This window comes from Capricornis sumatraensis, chromosome 13 (genome assembly GCF_032405125.1).
Source record: "Capricornis sumatraensis isolate serow.1 chromosome 13, serow.2, whole genome shotgun sequence".
NCBI lineage: Eukaryota > Metazoa > Chordata > Mammalia > Artiodactyla > Bovidae > Capricornis > Capricornis sumatraensis.
The window spans coordinates 68,674,739-68,699,658 of NC_091081.1; the positions used below are offsets into that span (position 1 = coordinate 68,674,739).

The window sequence follows — 24,920 nt, forward strand, 5'->3', positions numbered from 1 at the left end:
CCTGATGTGAAGAACTGACTCATGTGAAAAGACCCTGATGCTGGGAATGAGTGAAGGCAGGAGGAGAAAAGGATGACAGAGGATGAGATGGTTGGATGGCATCGCCCACTCCATGGACATGAGTTTGAGTAAGCTCTGGGAGTTGGTGATGGACAGGGAAGCCTGGTGTGCTGCAGTCCATGGGGTCGCAAAGAGTACACGACTGAGCGACTGAACTGAGGCTCCTCCGTTGCTTTGCGTCCCACCCAAAAAGGGAACTTGAGATGTCGGGGACCCAGGAGAGGGGCCACCTTTCTTTTGTGTAGTTTATTTGTGTGTTCTGTTTGTCTTGTTTACGGCGAGGAATAGTCAGGAAATACAACTGTCAATGGGGATGCTAGATCCGTGGCTTCTGTTCTCAGCAGAGGGCGATATAAAAGCAAGTTCTCCCATAAACAGCGACCCCCTTTCGCGCCTCATCTCACACAAGCGCCCACAATTCCCTTCCCCAGCTGATTTATTTACGGACAGAAGAGCCCCGCCCTCCCGGGAGTGGAAACAGCCCCACCCACCAATAGCTTCTCGCGATCCTTGAGCCGGCGTGAGCTTTGCGTAATTTCCGGTCGTGATCCTTAAGCCTTTCGGCGATTGGTCCGTTTCCACGGCCTGCTGAGTGATTTCCAGCCGGTTCCTGGAGCCGCACATGTGGAGTGGAGTTAAAGACTGGGCGGTGAGCTGATTCTCAGAGACGTTCGGGAGATACCGTGTCACCGTCCGTCCTACTAGGAGAGTGCTGTCGTCCCTGTTTGGCGTGAGCGCCGCGCGGCTGCAAGCATGGTAAGTAGGAGTTGGGACGCCCTGGTTTGGCAGAGGCCAGGCTGGGTCCCCTAAGCCATTGGCTTCTGCATCCTGGAACTGGGATGGCACGTCCGAAGGTAAAGGCAGGCGGCTTTTGGCCCATTGTCCCGGTTTGGGTCACCCTCACCACCGCGGGCATAGTTTGCAGTTTAGAGCGGGGCTTCTACGGCCTAGCGTGCCTGTGGAGTAGACAGAAGAGGATGGCCTACCCTTTACCCTCCTAGAGGCCTAAAAACCTATAACAAAGCACACAGATGCGACACCCAGTGCTTCGCGACGTCAGGCGGAGAGGGGTTTGCTCGTCTCTCCAGACTTTGCAGTGGCAGGTGTCTGCTCATCTGTCTACTCTGGGGAAGACGAGCTTCTAAGATTGGGCCTACTCAACTGGAATGATCTTTCAGTTTATAAACTCGAGGTTGAGCAGTGAAACGAGAAGGTAGAACGATGGTGAATCCTGTATTTCAACTTCAGCTGTTGTGTCATGGTTTTAATAATTTGTACAGGAAGTGTTTCTCCTGCTTGTAACTCTTCCTCAGATTTTCCTGTGGTGGACTCCCATTCTGGTTCAGACTCTCAGGGACCTTCTGTTAGCCCCCACTTTAAAGTTACTGTTGAGTCGTTACCCATTCCTGTGTTTCGTTTTGCTTGCCTTCACCTGAAACCCGGTTCTCGGTGATATGCCTGTGGAGAACAGGAACTTTAACTTTCCCATTGCCATATTCCCAGCACCGGTAACTAGGTTTGGCACGGAGTACCTCCCCAAAAAAGGTTTGTTGAAGGAAGGTAGTGTTTTTTCTTTGTTGTTGTTGTTGTTGTTTTTATTAACATAGTTGATGTTGCCTGCCCTGAAAGTGCAAGTTTTGACAATCTGTTGATCCTTCCCATAACTTATTGAAGATGCCTGTGGGGGGTATAATCGGTGTTTTTTGTTGTTGTTCTGATTTATTACTGTGATTCTGTTTCTTTGAAGCCTCACAGGAAGAAAAAGCCCTTTATAGAGAAGAAGAAAGCTGTGTCTTTTCACCTGGTCCACCGGAGCCAAAGAGATCCTTTAGCAGCAGATGAGACTGCACCCCAGAGGGTTCTGTTGCCTACACAGAAGGTAGGTCCTCTTCTATAGCCAGTAAGTTTGTAGGTGGATTGTTGATTGTTTTTAATTATATTAGTCAGCTGTTCTCAGATAACTGATCTTCTGGGAAACAAAATATGTGATTTAATTCTCAGTAAATATGTTCATTTTTACAGCATGCATGTTTATTTTGTTGAGAGAATATTTTTATTGGAGATGTTTAAGTGAGCAGTCTTGTAGAGTAATGGAAAATATTTACTAATCCATCAGCAACAATGCTTTATGGTGTTATTTAGGGCACAACCATATGCTCAGTCTTTGCTTTCCATGAGATATTGGCATTTCATAACCACAAACTGTATTTTTGCCTCCTGGTCATCTCATGAAATATAAAACTCATGAGTTAGCTTTAGAATATGCAAGGGAGCTTTTAAGAGGTTGATTTGGTAATTATCAGTCAGAGTATACTTGTTAAGTGTGAGTAATGTGGAAGGAAGTATTGGGGAACCCAGGCATATTCAGCTTCGTTGTAAAGCCAATTGGTGTTATGCCTTGAGAAGTTTCTTTGCATATAAATTCAGGAAATTGTACTTACCTTTCAGTGCTCCCTAGTCTTTTAATTCTCCACATAACATGGTAAAATAGTGTGTGTGTGTTTCTTGGCTTGAATTGTTGTACAGAAGTGTCTAATGGAAGGAGGAACTATTTTCATTCCATTTTAATTTTATGTGGCATCCTGTGTTTCCTGAGTTTGTCAAGATGTCTTTGTCTCATTCCTATCAGCTAGAGTGTTCATGGGTCATCTGCCCCATGTTCTGAAAGTTGTGCTCATTGGAAGTTTCCTGGGTTTTATCCTTGGAACAGGTGCTATGTCCATTTTGTTTATTACCCTAGATAAAAGATGAAGAAAGGCGAGCAGAGCAGAGGAAGTATGGAGTGTTCTTTGATGATGACTATGACTACCTGCAGCACCTGAAGGAACCGTCTGGCCTCTCGGAGCTCATTCCCACAAGTACCTTCGGTGCACCTTACAGGGGAGATGGGAGAGAAGAGCCTTTAGTAACTTCAGTAAGACTTTTTAGCAATTTGAGTGTGAGTGTGTGTAAAGGGCCGTGAGTGAGTAAACCATCACTTTTAAATCAAGGTAACTGTTTGAGACAAGAATTGATGTCAGCTAGAGAACTGAATCTGCGCTCAATAGTTGGTGCTCATGGGCTCTAAGCATGGGCTTAGCTGATCTTGGCAGGTGGGATCTTCCAGACCTGGATTCAAACCCATGTCCTCTGCATTGGCAGGCAGATTCTTACCCACTGTACTACCAGGGAAGTCCTTATTTTTAGTTTAGTATGAGTGTATAGTAAATTTTCCTGTGAAACTTTTATATCACTTTTGGCACTTAAAAAAAAAAAGACGAATATATTGGGCTTATAGACAGAAAGGAGAGATACAAAGAGCATCAATTTCCCCTGCTTCTCATCGCGAGTCCTGCCATGGTCTAGACTTTTTCCTTGGGGAAGATGTGATCATAAGCTCCTCCAGTCCATACTTGTTGCTTAAGAAAAGTCAAAAGGGTTAGGCGTCAGCATGTTATACCAAAGAGTTATTAATAATAACTGTTCGCCTGATCATTCACTCACTAGGTTGTAGCTCTCTTGGGAGGCCACATGCCCCATTACCACATCTTTACCAGAACCTATTTCTCTACACCTTCTTCCCCAAGCCTGTTATATCTGGAGTAGGATATGTATCTTATTGACTCATTTCCTTCCAATGACCCATTAAAGGAGGGAAAGTGGCTCAGTTTCTTTATCCTAAGTAATAAACGTTTTCACTTTAGTTCAATCGTTCAGTCATGTCCGACTCTTTGCAACCCCATGAATCGCAGCACACCAGGCCCCCCTGTCCATTACCAACTCCTGGAGTTTACCCAAACTCATGTCCATTGAGTCGGTGATGCCATCCAGATATCTCATCCTCTGTTGTCCCCTTCTCCTCCTGCCCCCAATCCCTCCCAGCATCAGGGTCTTTTCCAATGAGTCACCTCTTCGCATGAGGTGGCCAAAGTATTGGAGTTTCAGCTTCAGCATCAGTCCTTCAGTGAACACCCAGGACTGATCTCCTTTAGGATGGACTGGTTGGATCTCCTTGCAGTCCAAGGGACTCTCAAGAGTCTTCTCCAACACCACAGTTCAAAAGCATCAATTCTTCGGCGCTCAGCTTTCTTCACAGTCCACTCTCACATTCATACATAACCACTGGGAAAACCATAGGCTTGACTAGACGGACCTTTGTTGGCAAAGTAATGTCTCTGCTTTTCAATATGCTATCTAGGTTGGTCATAACTTTGCTTCCAAGGAGTAAGTGTCTTTTAATTTCATGGCTGCAGTCACCATCTGCAGTGATTTTGGAGCCCCAAAAAATAAAGTCTGACACTGTTTCCCCATCTATTTCCTATGAAGTGATGGGACCAGATGCCATGATCTTCGTTTTCTGAATGTTGAGCTTTAAGCCAACTTTTTCACTCTCCTCTTTCACTTTCATCAAGAGGCTTTTTAGTTCCTCTTCACTTTCTGCCATAAGGGTGGTGTCATCTGCATATCTGAGGTGATTGATATTTCTCCCGGCAATCTTGATTCCAGCTTCTGCTTCTTCCAGCCCAGTGTTTTTCATGATGTACTCTGCATATAAGTTAAATAAACTGGGTGACAATATACAGCCTGGATGTACTTCTTTTCCTATTTGGAACCAGTCTGTTGTTCCATGTCCAGTTCTAACTGTTGCTTCCTGACCTACATATAGGTTTCTCAAGAGGTAGGTCAGGTGGTCTGATATTCCCATCTCTCAGAATTTTCCACAGTTTATTGTGATCCACACAGTCAAAGGCTTTGGCATAGTCAATAAAGCAGAAATAGATGTTTTTCTGGAACTCTCTTGATTTTTCCATGATCCAGCGGATGTTGGCAATTTCATCTCCGGTTCCTCTTCCTTTTCTAAAACCAGCTTGAACATCTGGGAGTTCATGGTTCACATACTGCTGAAGTCTGGCTTGGAGAATTTTGAGCATTACTTTACTAGCATGTGAGATGAGTGCAGTTGTGCAGTAGTTTGAGCATTCTTTGGCATTGCCTTTCTTTGGGATTAGAATGAAAACTGACCTTTTCCAGTCCTGTGGCCACTGCTGAGTTTTCCAAATGTGCTGGCATATTGAGTGCAGCACTTTCACAGCATCATCTTTCAGGATTTGAAATGCTCAACTGGAATTCCATCACCTCCACTAGCTTTGTTCGTAGTGATGCTTTCTAAGGCCCACTTGACTTCACATTCCAGGATGTCTGGCTCTAGATGAGTGATCACACCATCGTGACTATCTGGGTCTTGAAGATCTTTTTTGTACAGTTCTTCTGTGTATTCTTATGAAGTCCTAACATTCTTCTGGCTAAATTGTATTGGCCAGTAAAAGATTGTTTAATTCATTTTGGATAAAAGTAACCACTATCTAATTAACTCTTCTAACAGACTGACTATTGAAGGGCACTTCAGTGATATTTATAAGGATATGTGGATTTTGTTGGAAAAACAAGTGCCATTGGTTTTCAGTAGCATGATGCAAAAATATGGATGGGTCCCATGTGTTTCTTCAGCTGTAACGTGTAACAAACCACCAAAGTGAGTAAACCAGGAGTACTGAATATGCCCTAAAAATAGAAAGTAAAGCAGTACAGAAAGGCAGTGAAGAAATTAGTAATGTGTGATCAGTCCCTGAATTTTTCATGAAGCAAAGCAGGTGCTGTCACAGCAGAGAGCAATTCAGAATCGTTGCAACCACTAAAAAAGTGACAGGCCTTTATTCAAAATGTAATTACTGTCTAAACTCTATATATGTGATTCTTTTCTCCAAAGGTAATTCATTGAGCACAAGCTGATCTTCCTCTTTTTAACCCCAGAGTCCAAGGATAGATAATCTCAAAGTGTTTTAAAAGTACATATTTTACCACAGTTTTAAAAAAGTTGTTGTAATATGTACCAAAATTATTAAATTATGCCCTTTAAATGGCTGAACTGTGTAATATGTGAACCATATCTCAGTAAATCTTTTAAGAAATAGGATTCTACAGCAGAAAGCCATATCTTTGCCCATGTTTATGCGCCTGAAAAAACTCTTTAGAAGCCCTAGGAGCTTACTAGATAGGCCCTCGTGCTCTTCAGTGGCTTTCAGCAGGCTCTGTCTGTGAGCCGGTGAGAGTGTGCAACTTGGCTTCCTGCCTGCTCCTTGACTGAGGATGGGACAGTTTTGAGGTCCAAGAACACATTGTAGTGATTCTTACATTATCAACTGTGTGGTTGAAAATATGAAACTAAAGCTTAGAGACCAGTCAGAAAAAATGTGCCAGCCCATGCTGAAGTAGATTGTATGGTGTACAGAATGAGAGAGTTGACACAGTAAAGTTCCAGAACAGTAATCAGGAAGAGCTTCATGGAGAACAAAGAAACTGAGCTGGCCACTAAAAAGGGTGGATTCTAGTGAAGAAAGAAGGATCATTGCATTCAGAAAGAAGGGACATGAGGTAGTATTGTGGGTCATTGTGTCTAGCACATGTGTGCTCCATAAATTACTTTGAATTAGTCCATGATGTAAGGAACTGGACTTGATTTTATGTGGAGGTTCCATTACTGAGTAACAGTAAGGAATCTGGACACATAGAGTAGACAAGCAGTTTTAATCTGGCAGTAATAGCCTTTGACTATGTGGATTACAACAAATTGGAAAATTCTGAAAGAGATGGGAATACCAGACCACCTGACCTTCCTCTTGAGAAATCTGTATGCAGGTCAAGAAGCAACAGTTGGAACTGGACATGGAACAACAGACTGGTTCCAGATAGGGAAAGGAGTATGTCAAGGCTGTATATTGTCATCGTGCTTATTTAACTTATATGCAGAGTACATCATGAGAAACGCTGGGCTGGATGAAGTACAGGCTGGAATCAAGATTACTGGAAGAAATATCAATAACCTCAGATATGCAGATGACATCACCCTTACGGCAGAAAACAAAAAACTAAAGACCGCTTGATGAAAGTGAAAGAGAAGAGTGAAAAGTTGGCTTGAAATTCAGCATTCAGAAAACTAATGGCATCTGGTCCCATCACTTCATGGCAGATAGATGGGGAAACAGTGGAAATAGTGACAGACTTTATTTTGGGGGGCTCCAAAATCACTGCAGATGGTGACTGCAGCCGTGAAATTAAAAGACGCTTGCTTCTTGGAAGGAAAGCTATGACCAACCTAGACAGCATATTCAAAAGCAGAGACATTGCTTTGCCAGCAAAGATCTGACTAGTCAAAGATATGGCTTTTCCAGTAGTCACGTATGGATGTGAGAGTTGGGCTATAAAGAAAGCTGAGTGCCAAAGAACTGATGCTTTTGAACTGTGGTGTTGGAGAAGATTCTTGAGAGTCCCTTGGACTGCAAGGAGATCCAACCAGTCCATCCTAAAGGAAATCAGTCCTCAATGTTCATTGGAAGGACTGATGCTGAAGCTGAAATTCCAATAATTTGGCCACCTGATGTGAAGAACTGACTCATTTGAAAAGACCCTGATGCTGGGAACGATTGAAGGTGGGAGAAGGGGACGACAGAGGATAAGATGGTTGGATGGCATCGCTGTTGCAATGGACATGAGTTTGAATAAACTCTGGGAGTTGGTGATGGACAGGGAAGCCTGGCATGCTACAGTTTATGGCATCTCAGAGTCAGACACGACTGAACGACTGAACTGAATAAAAGATTGGACTAGATGTAGATGAAGCAACATCTAACTGTCATCTGTGCCCTGGTTAGCCATGAGTAAGATGGTGCCCAGAAAATAGATGTGAAGTAACTGTATGCAGAAGTTCAAAACAGTGAGTGGGTAACAATGATACATGATCTTCCTAGGATTTAAGCAGCCAATTCAGAGAAAAGTTGTGCCAATACCAGAGCTGAGGACATTACCTCTGGTTTAGGTAGGAGGAGACTAATTTTGTTTTGAAATTTGAAGAGTGGCATTGTGATTTGAATCCCCCAAACCTGACTTAACTAGTCTCAGGCAGTCATGCCATTTAACATTTCATAGCTTGTGTTTGACTAAAACATGCTGACAACTCATGGAGTCGATAGGATTAAGTGAAGTGATATACTAGATTAAGTTTTGTGAAGTATTACAAGGAAGTTGCTTTTGAGATGATGGGGATATGCATGTTCAAAATTGGTAACTGGAGTATAAGTGAGACAATGCAGAATATGGTTATGTTAGTAGAATTGCCGTAACAAATTACCACATATTACCACTGGGTGGCTTAAAACAACGGGGATGTATTCTGTCACAAGAAGTCTGAAAGCAAGCTTTTGGAAGGTTGTTCCTTCTCCAGGGCCTCACAGGAAGAATCTTTCTGTGCCTGTCTCCTGGTTTCTGGTAGTTGCCAGCAATCCTTAGTTTTCTGTTGCCTAGGTATAGCACTCCAGTCTTCCTCCATCTTCATACGCCTTTCTCCCTTGTGTCTTATTGTCTTCACGTGGCCGTATAAGGACACACCATCATCCAGTATCATCTCATCTTAACTAATTACACCTGTGAGGAACCTGGTTCCAAACCAGGTCACTTTCTGAACTGGATGGACATGAATTTGGGGGGCACTTCAACTCTTAGTAGTTCAAAAGTATTCCTAAATCTAACCATTGCATAATTTATTTTTCAAGACCAGTGGAATTAAATTGCCTTCCTCAGTGTTTGCATCAGAGTTTGAGGAAGATGTTGGATTGTTAAATAAAGCAGCTCCTGTTTCAGGTATGTATAATTTTAACTTCAACTGGACAGAGCTTTATTTTACAAAAAGCAACATATAGTAATGATACAAAGTTTTTCTGTACCTGATAAAGTGTTGGAACAATTGAGATGTGTTTGAATTCAGATTAGAAATCATTAAATTAGGAAGGGTAACTGTGATCAGCGTCTCTTTATTGCCATCAAATTCTTAATCTTTAAAGTTCCTATTTGGAGAGAAAAGTGGGAAAATTATTTTTGGTGATCTAGTAGGGGAATTTTAGCCTTGACCTAACCTCTCACAAAGGAAACAGTGATAACTCAGCCTTACATTCATGTCGTGCAGTCATGGAAATACTTAATCTGTTTGCGTTCAGAATTTATCCCAGGAGTGTAGAGAAGTATTTTATAGAAGTCCATCTTACCGTTTATTCTAGATACACCAAAATTTAATAATGTTTGGGTTCTTTTTTGCAGTACCAGGACTAAAATGAACAAACAGAAGTCCACAGATGTGGTGTTTGATATTTCTTACTAAACTGCCTTAATTATTGACCAACACTTGCCATGTGTCATTCATTCATTTAATCCATTCTGCAAATTTTTTAGTTGCACTATGACCGAGTTTGGGTTAAATCAGAAAAAAACATTGTCTCTGACCTCTTAATTATCATCAGCTGGGAGAGATAGACAAAGAATGGGAAATTACAATCATAGTACAAATGAATGAATTGTTGTAAAGCCCCGAAGATGTCGTGATTGATGTCTTAGGTAGAACTTAAGTAGGTAGATGGAGGTGGGGTGAGGAAGAGAGGATACTCCAAGAAAAAGCATAAATATAGGAATCTGCACACCTTTTATCTGTAGTAGGCCTGGAAGGAAGGGTAAGGGTTAATGTGAAACAAGGCTGGAGGTCAAGTAATGGCCAGTCTGTGAAGGGTGTTGAAAGCCATGTCAGTTTACAGGTTTGAACTAGAAAGTGTTTCTAGGACTAATATTTTTACATATAGAAGAACACAGCCAAAGAAACAGGTTGGGATTTGATAAAATCTCATAGCCTAAAAAGACAAAAAGTCTGAAAAGACAGGAGTTTCACAGGCTACAGATACTTGTTAGGTTGGTGCAAAAGTAATTGTGATTTGCATTATTGAACTTTGCCCTTTGATATGGGAATCCATTCTTTAGCAAAAGTGGTTATGTTATACATCATTTTAATGTGCATTTCCTGCTTTATGTGTTTTTTTACTAATGACTTATTACTTGCTGTTCATTTCATGTTTATTTTAGACTGTAGAAATGATGTTAGACAAAAAGCAAATTTGAGCAATTTTTTTTTTTTTTTGAGTTCAAAACTGGGTCATGGTCATAAAGCAGTGGAGACAATTCACAACATCAGCTACTCATTAGGCCCAGGAACTGCTAAGAAACTTATAGTGCAGTAGTAGTTCAAGAAGTTTTGCAAAGGAGACGAGAGCCTTGAAGATGAGGGAGCATAGTGGCCGATGAGAGAAAGTTGATAGTGACCAATTGAGAGCAACCATCACAGCTGATTCCTCTTACAGCTCCACAAGAAGTTGCCAAGAACTCGGTGTTAACCATTCTACTGTCATTCGACATTTGAAGCAAATTGGAAAGGTGAAAAGGCTTGATAAGTGGGTGCCTTGTGAGCTGACTAAAACTCAAAAAAATCATTTTGAAATGTCTTTTATTGTATGCAGCAATGAACCATTTCTTGATCAGATTGTGACATACAGTGTAAAAGTGGATTTGATACAACAGCTGGGGATGACCAGCTCTGTGGTTGAATGGAGAAGCTCCAAAGCAATTCCCAAAGTCAAACTTGCACCCAAAAAAAGGTCATGATCACTCTTTGGTGGTCTGCTGCTGGCCTGATCCACTGCAGCTTTCTGAATCCCACCAAAACCATTACAGCTGAGAAGTATGCTCAGCAAATCAATGAGATACACAAAAAAATGCAAAGCCTACAGCCAGTATTGGTCACATAATGGGCCTGGTTCTCCACAGCAACACTTGATCCCACATCACACAACCAACACTTCAGAAGCTGAATGAATTGGGCTACAAAGTTGTACTTCATATGCCATATTTGCTTGACCTCTCGCCAACTGACTACCACTTCTTCAAGCATTTCAACAACTTTGCAGGGAAAATACTTCCACAACCAATAGGATGTAGAAAATGCTTTCTGAGAGTTCACTGAATCCTGAATCATGGATTTTTACACTCTAGGAATAAGCTTATTTCTCATTAGCAAAAATGTGTTGATTATAATGGTTCCTACCTTGATTAATAAAGATGTGTTTGAGCCTAGTTATAATGATGTAAAATTCACAGTCCAAAACCACAACTACTTTTGTACCAGCCTAATAATTTTTCCTCTAACAGGTGAACTTAAAGCCTAATTTTTTCCTGCGGGTAAAGGCTTTGAATTTTGCTAAATAGACAAAGCTTAATATTTTAGATCTGTGTTTTACCAGTGGGTATTCGAACCAGAGGGACTTTTTCTTTTTTAAATTTTCTTGCAGTTATGTTGTTATTCCTGAACTTTTAAAAATTTTAGTCACTGTTTTTTAGTATGTAGAGTCAGGCATGTAATAGCTGCCGAATTATATTAGTTAAGTGAGTGAATCGTGCTTTCTTGGGAATTACTGCTCAATTTTTGTTTTTCTTCTAGGACCTCGGTTAGATTTTGATCCTGACATTGTTGCAGCTCTTGATGATGATTTTGATTTTGATAATCCGGATAATTTACTTGAAGATGATTTCATTCTTCAGGCCAGTAAGCCAACAGAAGAGGAAGAGGGAATGGAGATACAGTACGTGTGGTTTGTTTTGAAGCAGGAATGCCCTGACTGTTGCTTCCGTAGGACGATAACCATTAGTTATAGCTGGAAGAGACCTTTGAGAGCATTCAGTCTGAGTCTTCTCATTTTAGGACTTGAGGTCCCTACAAGCCATCAATAGATGGGGCTAAAGTCCAAGTCGCTTGATTGCTAGTTCATTACTTTTCCAACCAAATCATACAGGTCAAACAGCACAGCTGTTCTTGCCTAAACAAGCATCCTGCCTGAAATACCCTCAAATTTTACTTGTGTAAAGTCATTTGGTTCTGTTGTTTTTCAAGTTGCTTTGACAGTTAACTTATGGCTCTGACTTTAGGAAATCTGAGGCCGAAGATGACAGTGAGTGGGAAGATGTGGGTGATGAGGAAGGAGGTGGTGATGACGGTAGATACGACCATGCAGGCTCATCAGATGAGGATCTGTCTGCCCCTGGCAAACCTCTTGGGGCTGTAGAAAATCACTTCTTCTGGGAAGAGGAAACAAAAAGTCGCTTTACTGAGTATTCCTTGACGTCCTCAGTCATGAGGAGGAATGAACAGCTGACCCTACATGATGAGAGGTTTGAAAAGGTAAGGTTTCCAAATGGGGAGCCTTTTAACACCAATTCCTAGTATACATTATGGCATTGGAACCCAAAGCTAGAACTTTCATTGTTAGACCATGTCTTTTAATAACAGATCATAAAATGGCCCCAGTTTTCATTCTGGAAAGAATATGTTTAAGTCAGAAAGTGACTGATCAAACCTGACATTCCTCGTAGAATCTGATAATTTGATTCTGAACCTCTCTGATCCTAATCTCTAAGAGTATGTTATCTTCAAGCATTGGCCAGGGCATAAACACAATTGCATTTTTTTTCCCTTTTCTTTTTTTTTTTTGAGTGTTTTTCTTACTGTTATATCCCAAGACCAATATGGAATCTGGCATATGGCAGGAGTTCAGACTGTTAAATAAATGATGAATAAATTCCTTCAAGGAATACCTAAGATAAAGGTTCTAACTTTGTCTTTTCAGTGAGTATTCATTTCCCTCTTTTCTCCAAGAAATAGGCAAACTGTTATTAATAACCTCACTTTTCAGGAGTTACATCACCTCTTGCTTAATTCTTTTACAAACCCTGACAGTGTTTACAGCATTTGAATAATACAGTAAATATCATCTAAACAAAGAGTGAAATTTGTGCATTAACACCATTTATTTACACAATCTATTAGCTTGCATAATCAGTGAATATGGAAGTATCTGAAATATTCTGAGGTAAAGATTTCTGCCTAGGATTTGTTCAAGCTGAACAGAATAACTGCCTTTCTTTTTAAAAATTAAATTATAGTTGAGGTACAATGTTATATAAATAACAGGTATACAGTATAGTGGTTCACAGTTTTAAAGATTATATTCCATTTATATTTATTATAAAATATTTATAGTTGTAAAATATTGGCTATTGTACAGTATGTCCTTATTTTATACCTAATAGTTTTTATGCATCTTAATTTGCCCCTATTTTGCCCCTCGTCCCTTCCCTCTCCACTGGTAACCACTAGTTTGTACTCCATATTGAGTCTTTTTTGTATTCACTAATTGATTGCATTTTCTTAGCTTCTGCATATAAGCAATATCATACACTATTTGTCTTTCGCTTAGCATAGTACCCTTCAAGTCCATCCATGTTGCTGCAGATGGCAAAATTTCATTCTTTTTTATGTCTGAGTAGTATTCTTGTGTGTGTGTGTTTATACATGTGTATACACATACCACATCTTTATTCATCTGTTGATGGGTGCTTAGGTTCCTTTTGTGCCTTAGCTATTATAAATAGTGCTTCTATGAACATTGGGATACACATATCTTTCCAAGTTAGTGTTTTTGTTTCTTTCAAATATATACCCTGAAGTGGAATTGCTGGGTCATATGGTAATTCTGGTTTAGTTTTTTGAGAAGCTTACATAGTGTTTTCTACATTGGCTACACCTATTTGCATTCCTACCAACAGTGTACAAGGATTCCCTTTTCTCCACATCCTCACCAGTATTTGTTATTTTTGTTGTTTCTGATAGCCATTCAAACAGGTGTGAGGTGATACCACATTGTAGTTTGGTTTGCATTTCCCTGCTAATTGGCAGTTTTGAACATCTTTTATGGCCTGTTGACCATCTGCATTTCCTCTTTGGAATAATGTCAGTTTATGTCTTCTGCCCATTTTTAATCAGATTATTTGGGCTCTTTTTTTTTTTTTTGGTGTTGAGTTTTATGAACTGTTTATGTATATTGGGTATTAACCTTTTAACGGTCTTAACATTTCCAAATATTTTCTCCCATTGTGTAGGTGTTTTTTTATCAGTGGTCATTTTCATGTTAAATGAAAGCCTATTTTCAGTCTTGATGTCAGTTTTAGAATGCTGAGTAGAATGTCTTCCACATCATATTATTATGGTGCTAAATCTCTCCTAATACTTGATTAGTTGATCTCATGGTAGTGCTTAAATACTGTACAGGAGTAAAATGTAAAATTAACATTTAAATGCTATAGTCTTTACATTCACTTTTCATGTTATGTTTTCTCTTTACATTCAAGTTTTATGAGCAATATGATGATGATGAAATTGGAGCTCTGGATAATGCTGAATTGGAAGGTTCCATTCAAGTAGACAGCAATCGCTTAGAGGAAGTTTTGAATGACTACTATAAAGAGAAGGCAGAGAAGTATGGTGACTTTTCTTTGACTTCTTGCTTGTTTTCATTTTCAAATAAAGTCTGTAATCACACAGCAAAATCTCAAAAATTACTCAGTCAGAATCCGTATTTTGAAATTAATACATTTTCCCTAACCTTTCGCTCGTATTTTGCTATTAAGAGTCCTGAAGCCGAATATAACAGTAAGTGGAAACACTGAGAGCCACTTTCTGTAGCTTTGACCTGAGTCATGATGGAATAACAGGATTAAAGTACAAGGTCACATACACTTGGAGGACATGGTGCTTCTAGTCTCTTCGGCTGAAGAATCATTCTGACTTCTCAGTATATATACTCTTCATCTTCATGAAAAGGTGTTCTGAGAAGTAGATCAGAGTTTGTCTCTTCAACCTGATTAGCATAACTTTCTAGCTGAACGTTTGGTAAATCATCACCCACATCAAGGTGATTTCTCTGAGAGAAACTAATGAGGTGTTTACATCTGCTCAAAAGGTCTGTGTTGCCTGATGACTATCATATGTAGATCCCAGTGCAGGACAAGGGTTACATTTTTTGAGTTACTTGAATACTTTGATGAGACAGATGGGCTAATGCTTTTCAAGGCTTTGAAAAAGATAATGTTATATAGGAAAACTTCCATCTTGTTTAATGTGCTAAAACTGTGTAAAGATACAGATAGGTTTTTCCTTCCTGTCAGCAGAATGACAGGGGAAAGGCAAGGCTGGATAGAGCTAATTGTGACAGGAAGTAACAGATGGGGCAGATGAGTTTGTGAATGTGAAAAAAGGCTGTTGTTTCCTTAGCTCTTTAGTGCAGTTTCAGTAACATATAGTGTAATAATAAGTGGTATTTTTTTCCCCTCCTCTATCTTCATTTTGGAAAACTCAACCGAAAGTTGTGTAAAACTGAATACTCTTGAACCCTTCGAGGATCAGGACCTGCCAGTGAATGAGCTAGATGGGTCTGAGGAGGAAGAGATCGTTACTGTAGTTCTTGAAGAAGCCAAAGAAAAGTGGGATTGTGAATCTATTTGTAGTAAGTATCTTAAGTATCTGTTTTACTGCTGAAAGTACGGTAATAATTTTAAAGTACTGAATACATTGACTTTTTGGAAAAGTACATATTTTGGGAAAATATTTCAGTTTGTTTTTGTTCAGTCAGTAAGTGGTGTCTGACTCTTTTGCGACCCCATGGAACTGCAGCACACCAGGTTTCCCTGAACCCTCACTCTCTCTCGCAGTTTGCTCAAACTCCTGTCCTCAGTGTTTCCCAGCATCAGGATCTTTTCTAGTGAATTGGCTCTTCACATCAGGTGGCCAAAGATTTGGAGCTTCAGCATCAGTCCTTTCAGTGAATGTTCATTTCAGTTCAGTTCAGTCAGTCGCTCAGTTGTGTCCGACTCTTTGCGACCCCATGAATCACAGCACGCCAGGCCTCCCTGTCCATCACCAACTCCCGGAGTTCACTCAGACTCACGTCCATCGAGTCAGTGATGCCATCCAGCCATCTCATCCTCTGTCGTCCCCTTCTCCTCCTGCCCCCAATCCCTCCCAGCATCAGAGTCTTTTCCAATGAGTCAACTTTTTGCATGAGGTGGCCAAAGTACTGGAGTTTCTTAGTTGCAAATCGAAATATTTAAAAATGTAGCAGACACAATTGTTATTTTGAACTGTGAAAACACTAAAGAATATAGGAGGAACTCAGTAATGTTTTCGCTGAACTGAAAGTGGACTTGTTAATACATGATTTTTGTGTGTGTTTTTTTTTTTAAGGTACATACTCAAATTTATATAACCATCCACAGCTTATCAAATATCAACCAAAGGTAAGGCATAGTGTTCTGAGCTATTTGAAGTATGCAGTGTAGGAACTGGAGTGTACAGATTATTTTCTCAGGGCTTTACCTCTTTGTGGCTTTCAACACCATTGTGAAAAGCAACAAAATGTGCCATTAGTGAGCTGTTTTTTAGTAGGAGTGGAAAAGAGCCCGATTTCCGTTTTATCTTTCTTTCAGCCCAAACAAATCCAACTATCTTCTAAAACAGGAATACCTCTCAATGTCTTACCTAAGAAAGGACTCACAGCAAAGCAAGTTGAACGAATGCAGATGATTAATAACAGTGATCTCCCTAAGATGTCAACCCAACCACGTTCTAAAAGTGAAAGCAAGGAGGACAAAAGAGCACGAAAGCAAGCTATCAAAGAAGAGCGCAAGGTAAACTAGTCTCAGATGTGAGATTCAGAAAGAGCTGGGGCGGCGCAGGTATGCTCACGGGGAGTTTCTTTTGTAAAGTTAGTCTACATCAGTGTGAAGATCTGAGTAACATGAACATTTTCTTGCACAGGAACGGAGAGTGGAGAAGAAAGCTAACAAATTAGCCTTCAAACTGGAGAAAAGAAGGCAGGAAAAAGAGCTGCTGAACTTGAAGAAGAATGTTGAGGGTCTAAAGCTATGATAGTGGAACATTTAAGATAAGGTGCTTTCCCCATTAGGGACTTAAACATTAAAAAATGAACGAGGATCTTCAAAGAGAGAAAACTGTTCAGTCTGCCATTTTTATTGGCAGGTATTTTTTAAAAAACAAAAAACAGTACAGTATTTGTATTTATATCATCAGGTTTTCTCTGCCAACTGTCTTGTAAATATGGTAATATTTTAAAATTTAATATGGGCTTAAATTTGCTTAAATAAATAACAGTGGACATGAAATGTTTGGATAAATTAAAGGAAAAATATCTTCGTAGCTTAAATGAAATTGATTTATTCTTCATTTATTTGTACAGTTGTCCCAGTTGCCTTTTGCAGATGTTCTCAAATATTTCTTTGAAAGCTTTCCACTCCTTTTCAAGACTTAAGTGGTTTGATTTCCTGTATGTTGAAAAGTAACCCAGTTAAAAATTCAAATTTGAAACAATAGTGGCAAGAAGAGCTTCCTTGAGAAGGTTCCACTGGTTGGAAGCTAAATTTCCCATTGCTGTATGCAAAGGGTTATTTCAAAAGGGTGGTAAAACAATATCAAGGTCATTGGGACTCAGTTACTGGCTGACTTGTTTTTGGAATTTAGGAACAGTGAAGACAGGAAACAAGAAATAATCAAGAAAACTTCCTTGGCTTCAGTGAGTACCTGGCTCAAAATCAGAAATATTTACTTAAGTTCAAACTAGAGAGCTTGTCTTTTCAGTATTATTTAATGCTTGGAACCATTCATACTGATTAAAATACATAGTTGAAAAAACTCCCGGTCTTTTGGTGAGATTTTTTTTTTAACTTTTTCAAGGCTCAAGCAATGATACCATCACAATTGTTAATTATTTGGTAAGTGTGACTTTCTTGCAACAGACAAGTTGTTAGTGATCCTTGTTCATGTGTCTGTGACTAATGCTTTGTTAACTGGACTGTTCTGAAAAAAAAAATCTGGACACTGTTGGTCTGAGCAGGGTACAGAATGGCTGGGGCCCAACCATTCTTAGCAGGTAAGCTATATTTGATATCTAAATTATTAGGAAGTGCCTTCATCTGTAATTTGATTGTGGCTTTTCCTAAGCTGATAGGTGTTACCTTTCTCTGTATGTTATGTATTCTAAATCTTAAGTAATTACTGTAGAATTTAAAAAGAGTTGTGGAAAACAGTAGCATTAGGTGCTCTACTGACATTGATACAAAAAAAAATTGGCTGAAGAGCTTGTTGTTACAGAAGTAGAAAACTGGAGAGCATGAATTTAAATGCCAACCTGTAGAAGCAAAGGGCCAGATGATGATTTATATTTGTTTTGGGAATGTACTAAAGCCTAAAGAGATGACCATATATTTTGGTAGCTATCTCATTTGGAGGTTTTTTAAACCACAAGAATCTTAACAAGATGTGGAATGTTACTTTGACTTGGTGGTGTTCACACTTCATCTGTGGACCTTCTAATTTTACCACACCTGACTCAAATGGTTTTAAGTCAACATGTTATATATTTTGCAGTTAGGAGAATGTGACTAAAAGCCATTAGTCTTCCTGAGAAACATTGTGATTTGGGCAGATTATCTTCCAAATATAAAGATCTTGATTTTAATCAGGAACATAAGTTCATAACTTTTTGGAATATTTATGATGTGAGTCATGTATAAACAGTGGTTGGAAACTTCAGCTCTGTGTTTAAATATATGGTGTCCTAAGTAATAAGGGAGTTTCACCTTCAAGGACAGCATTGTCCAAGGGGGCAGGGTGTGTGCAACAAAATATGACCAGCAATGTCAAGTCATTGTGCGATAAGTATCACTTGAAATGAGAATCTTGGTACTTGCTGTTCCCTCTGAAGTGCCCTTAACTGTAAATAAATCTTCCTTAAGGGTGATGCTCAGTTGTCACCTACCCCATAAACTTTTCCCTGACCATGTTTTTCATAATAGCTCAAACCTTTCTCTGCATTCTTTATGTTCCTTTCTTTCGTTATGTTTTCTGTAACATCTTTTGGCATCTGAGATGTTATCTTTTCAGTCTCTCACTAGAACACACTGAGGGCAGAGTATTTTTCTTTACAAAGTTATCTCCAGTGTCTAGAACAGAGCTTGGCATTCAGTAAGTGATTAGTAAGTAAGATAAAATGAATGGCTATTTGGACAGATATTTCAGAAAAGAATTCCTTAAATGTAAAAGGACCTAGATTCAGTCTTAGCCAGAAAGAAGGCCTCAGGCATCCCAGATAGTGGGTAAAAATTACTTAAGAATTTGCCTGCTGTATTTTAAGGGCCTATTTTGTTTAAACACTGTCTGTAATTGGTATAAAGTCACTTTTTTGGATACTTTAGAACTTATTTTACAAGTCAAAGTATCGAGAGCTGTTATAATTTATGCCACCTGTGACATATCCACACATCCATTGTGATGTCATCAGATCACTTCAGGTGACCACTACAGAACTTTATAAAGATTGTCAGTAACTTTGAATTATCAATACTTTTATATTCCTTCTTGTGTGTTGCCATTAGTATATTTTATTCAGCTTACTTGTTCCAGTTAAAGGTCAGAAGAAGGTAAAGATTCTAATGGCCTTGATTTTTACTTGTAAAACTTACAGGAGAATGTATAATAAACATTCCAGTTATTCAGGTTAAGTAGAACGAGTTATTCAAGTTAAGAAATAGAACACAGAAACCACCTGTGTGTTTTTATTCAATTTATTCTTCCCTTTGGTAACTCTTACAATCTAGACTTTTATATTAATCGACATCTGCATGGTATCCCTATGAACACAATATCTTGTTTAGGTTTGAACACCTGAGAAGCACAAGTCTAGGTCAGTGACTCTTTGATCAAGGCATCCTTGAGAAGATAGCTGAATAGTCTGAGTCTTCAGCTCCTAGAGTTTTAAGGAACCCCATGTGTAGATGTCTGAACTGGGTGATGAGTGAGTCCTGGGAACACAAGTCACCACAGTTGGAGCATCCTGGATCTCCTGCCAAAATAGGCTTAGCGGCTGTCTGCTTAGTCGTTTTATGTTTTCTGCTTCTCCACTTAGCATGACCTCTCTCCGTCTCTGAAGAGATGAGTGCAGAGCCTTCCTGTGGAGTGAGATGAGTCTCCTCAGCTGATCTAGACATCAATATGAAGAGCAAGTAGGCACTTTTCTGGGATTTGGTCAAGTAAACCAAGTACAGAACAGAATGAGAGCCGGATAAATATAGGAAATAGTATCCTTAGATTACAAAGGCTGTGAATATCTAGGTTCTGACTACCTTCAGCATATCTGTGTCTTAGTCACTCTCCTCCAGTCTGAGCTGGTTGCTTCTCTAGTTCTGGGGCCCAGCTGTCGTCCTGTCATCCTTCTCTCCCCCTTGTGTTGAATGCCTGTTTGCTGTATCTTTTACTCACCATGTGGAGTATATATCCTCCAGTAATTCTTGAGGCAGAGAACATAGGATGTAGTCTTTGAAGGCTTACTTGTGTGGAAATGTGTTCTACCCCCATATCTGATTGGTAGATTGTATGGGTATGAAACTCTAGATTGCAGGTTATTTTCCATCAGAAGTTTAGAAAATTTTTCCCTGCTTATTTTCATTTTTATTGTTTGTGAATCTGAAGCCATTCTGACTCCTGATACTTTGTAAGTTAACTTTTTTCTAAGTCAATAGAATCTGTCTCCAGTGTTATAAAATTTTACAGTAATACTTACTGGTACAGATCTGTTTTCATTTGTGCTGTATCTTAGGAGACTGATGTCCTTTCACTTCTGGAAATAGTTTAAAATTATTTTTATTTTCTTCCTTGTATTTTCTCCTTTCTCTCCTGAATTTCTATTTTGGAGTAGGACCTTCTGGAGAGTTACTGTAATTTGCTTATGTTTCAGTATTTCTATGTCATTTTACTCTACTTTTAGGGAGACTCCACTAATTCTGCCTGCCAACCTGCTGTTGAATATTTCTCATGTAAGGCTTTTAATTTCTAAGAGCTTGAATTCTCCTTTATAGCGTTTGCTATGGGCTTACATGCTGGAGACTTCCCTCATATCTTTGGAAATTCTTGTCTGTTGTTCACAGTTAAGATTGGAGGAAGAAAACACTGGAGACTGAATGGATGGGTAGCATCAGATGATTTTGAGCTTTTATTGTAGGGTGGTCTGGGGTGAGCTGTTTCCTGAATCTTCCCAGTGTCAGTATCTTTAGCTCTTTCTCCATGGAATAATTATATTCTCAGGCAAGCTTGCATTCTGCCTTGAGAGTAAGGGTCTGGCAGGCAGAGTTCTGTGAGCCAAGTAGAGGAAGGTGGGTGTGGGATATTTTCTGCTTTCAGCATCACTGTAAATGAGATTAATCACTAGATTATGCACACATATGTCACATATGCAATTAGTCCTCATTAACCATGGAGTTCCTCTTTGCAAATTGACCTACTCAATAAAATTTATAACCTTAAATCAGTAGTCAAAGGTGCTTTCACGGCCGTTCACAGCCATGTACATAGCAGTTTAAAAGTTGAGTCATCTAACACCCACACTCCCAGGTAGGGTAGCACGATGTGACGCTCTGCCTGCTTGTTTCAGCTGTCCTACTGTAAACAAGTGAACACTTTATGGTCTACTTCATGCCATGCTTTTCATAATGATGTACTTTTTCTTGATGGTTTCACTGTTTAAAAGGCTCCCACGCATAGTGTTGCAGGGCTACATATCTAAAATATGTTAGATAATCTTCATGCCAGCTTGAGGTATGTGGTTGGCTATGAGTTCAATGTTGTTGAATCAACTATATTTAAGGTGTCTTTTAACAAATACAAAGAAGGAGGATAAAATGTGACCCAGAGGCTCACAGGAGCTTAACTTTGTATTTCCCCCAGGAGTAATGTCAGTATTTGCCCATTTAGTGCTTGGCAGGGATATATGGAATGTTACTAGCACAAATATTGAGAATCAACTACGTGTATATGAGTGGTGTCTACCTATCCATGCCTTCAGCTGTACCTCATGTTGACTCGTACACAGACCTTCCATCTTATCCTTTCTGAAGAGTAGTCTTCTGCTAGAGTTGGAGAAAGGCAATCACGCAGCGGCTGTGGGAGGAAGGGAGAAGAGTCTAGGAATCTCTACCTCTTTTTAGAAGACTTTCTCCCTGATTCTCCATATTTTTGCAATCTCTTCTTCCTCATGTATCCTGTCCCTGTGTCAGAGGTATGTCCTGCTTTGAAAGTTTCTATGATTTTGAAGGATTCTGTGTGTAAATCTGGATGGTTCTCAGTTGTTGTTGTTTTCTGCCATCAGCTTGGGAAGTGGATTTTGATGTAGTTTTATGTCCTCCAAGTTGGTTACCATGTCCTCAGCTTTCCAGATTCCAGTTGTTTTTTTTGTTTTTTTTTTTTGTCCTCATTCCTCCCTGTCCTCAGGGTTCTCCATGTTTCTCAGTCCCTTTACCATAGGATTTGGGGAGAAAGCAGAAAGAAAATGGGGTATTCTCTGCCATCCTAATTTCCTTAGTCTCAATTCCTTTATTTTATAACTCATGTTCCTGAGATAAGTTTTGGCTAGTATGCCAGCCCCTTTGCTGTAGGGCCCAGAAAGATGTCTGTATTGCTCATATTTGCATGTTCTAGACTGCAAAGGACTCAAGAGTTTTTGATTCACTGACAACTAAATAATTTTCCTTCTTTGCAATGTCTTTATAAGGTGCAATATAAGTAATGTGGATTGATAAGTGTCTCTACAAAGCATTCTTAACTTCCAGCTCAGAAAGAGAATGTCTACTCTCAAGTAGAATTTTTTCCAACTTCACTGCAGCCATAATCCTCTCCAGGTTTCTTACAAAATTTTTGAACTGAGATTTTGTAATGCTTATTTATCATTGTTAACATGCTAGACAAAACTGTTGATTGCTTCCAGATCACTTTCCTCATTTTAAAAATTGTCTTAAGATTGTGAACCAATGTATAAAAACAATAGCCACTTTAATAGTCTCCTGAGACTCCAGTTAGGATAAAGTTAGAAATAGGTAAGTTAATGTCATTGTTTTAGAATCTTTTCTATCAAAAGTTTTTTAAATGTCATTCTTTCTTTTAAACAGCAATGCATAATATATATAGAAAAATTAAAAATTTAGGAAACTCAAGTTTCACCTTTTTTCTTCACACTCTGGGTAATTATGTGTTGTATGTGTACCATATATATATGTATATATATCCTTCCAGTCTATTTGTAAATACAGGAATAAAATGCATCTTAAAATTTTCTTATTATTCTCCCACAAATCATTTTTAATTACTACATTTTCATTCACTCATTAGCAACCTACTTCTGTAAAGGCCAAAAAGTATTTATAACTGCAGACTATTTGGTCTCTGTTACAACTACTACGCAACTCTACCTCTGTAGTTTGAAAATAGCAACAGATACATAAACAAATGGGGCTGACTGGGTACTATTAAAACTTTATTTATAAGATCATGCAGCCTCAGATTGGGCCCAATGGCCATGAGTTGCCAGCCCAAAGGTATTTAAACTTTTAATTTTGATGCAATTCATAAAAAATTGTGGAGATTCCTGCACTCTTTATCTAGTTTCCACCAAGTTACATCTTAACTACAGATGTTAAATCCAGAAAGTATACATTGGTACAGTGAGTGTTTGTAGTTCCATGCCATCACTTCTCAGCTAAGATAAGTGTAATTCCATGCCATGTTACTATATGCATCAACACCACAGTAAAGGAGAACTAGCCCATCACCCAAAGGTCTTCCTCATTCCACCTCCCTCACTGACCATCCCTACCTCTTGGCAATCACTAATCTCTTCCATCTCTACTTCTGTCATTTCGAGAATATTTTACAAATGGAGTCATATGTGACCTTTTGAGAACAACTTTTCACTCAGCAGTGAGATTGAATCAGGTTGTTTTATGTATCAGTAGTTGTTCAGTCTCTTAAATTGTGTCCAATTCTTTGCGACCTTATGGTCTGTAGCATGCCAGGCTTCCCTATCCTTCACTATCTCCTGGAGTTTGCTTAGACTCATATCCACTGAGTCGGTGTTGCCATCCAAACATCTCATCCTCTGTCACCCTCTTCTCCTCCTGCCCTCAATCTTTCCCAGCATCAGAGTCTCTTTCAATGAGGCAGCTCTTCCCATCAAGTGGCCAAAGTATCAGAGCTTCAGCATCAGTCCCTCCAGTGAATATTCAGGGTTGATTTCCTTTAGGATTGACTGGTTTGATTTCCTTGCTGTCCAAGGGACTCTGAAGAGCCTTCTCCAGCACCACCATTTGAAAGTATCAATTCTTTAGCCATCAGCCTTTATGGTCCAACTCTCACATCCATACATGACTACTGGAAGAACCATAGCTTTGACTCTCCTGTCCTTTGCCAGCAAAGTGATGTCTCTGCTTTTTAATGCACTGTCTAGGTTTGTCATAGCTCTTTTTCCAAGGAGCAAGCATCTTTTAATTTTGTGGCTGAGGTCTCTGTCCACAGTGATTCTGGAGCCCAAGAAAAAGTCTGCCACAGTTTCCACTTTTTCCCATCTATTTGCTATGAAATGTTGGGACCAGGTGCCATGATCTTGGTTTTTTGAATGTTGAGTTTTAAGCCAGCTTTTTCACTGTCCTCTTTACCCTCATCAAGAAGCTCTTTTGTTCCTCTTTGCTTTCTGCTGTTAGAGTAATATCATCACATATCTGAAGTTGTTGGTATTTCTCCTAGCGATCTTGATTCCAGCTTGTGATCCATCCAGCCCAGCAAGATGTACTCTGCATAGAAGTTAAATAAGCAGGGTGCCAATATACTGCCTTGACATACTCCTTTTCCTGTTTGGAACCAGCCTGTTGTTCCATGTCCAGTTCTAACTGTTGCTTCTTTACCTGCATATAGGTTTCTCGGGAGGCAGGTCAGGTGGTCTGGTATTCCCATCTCTTAAATTTTCCACAGTTTGTTGTGATCCACACAGTCAAAGGCTTTAATGTAGTCAGTGAAGCAGAAGCAGTTGTTTTTCTGGAAGCCCCTTTTTTCTATGATCCAGTGGATGTTGGCAGTATATCAGTTCCTTTCTGTTGCTCAGCAGTGTTCCAGGGTATGAATGTATCACAGCTTGTTTAACGATTCACATATTGAAGGGCATCTTGGTTGTTTCCAAGGATTCTTCTAAGGTTCTATTGATCTCCATGTTTGGTTCTCCGTGTTTCCTTTT

General features: G+C 39.4%; 1 protein-coding gene across 1 annotated transcript; it reads left to right on the plus strand.

Annotated features, from left to right (window-relative positions):
- Window positions 1–667: 667 nt before the first annotated feature.
- Window positions 668–17,450, plus strand: LTV1 (LTV1 ribosome biogenesis factor). Its single transcript, XM_068985154.1, has 11 exons — window positions 668–816; window positions 1,808–1,939; window positions 2,801–2,974; window positions 8,646–8,733; window positions 11,405–11,546; window positions 11,890–12,142; window positions 14,149–14,276; window positions 15,163–15,302; window positions 16,040–16,092; window positions 16,282–16,482; window positions 16,613–17,450. The coding sequence occupies exons 1-11, from the start codon at window positions 814–816 to the stop codon at window positions 16,721–16,723; spliced, it is 1,425 nt and encodes a 474-aa protein (XP_068841255.1). The 5' UTR covers window positions 668–813; the 3' UTR covers window positions 16,724–17,450.
- Window positions 17,451–24,920: the final 7,470 nt, after the last annotated feature.

Coding starts and splice junctions, on each gene's coding strand:
- LTV1 (XM_068985154.1), top strand. Junction 8,734..11,404: donor TAAAGCAGCTCCTGTTTCAG/GTATGTATAATT, acceptor TTTTTCTTCTAG/GACCTCGGTTAGATTTTGAT. Junction 14,277..15,162: donor TATAAAGAGAAGGCAGAGAA/GTATGGTGACTT, acceptor CTCAACCGAAAG/TTGTGTAAAACTGAATACTC.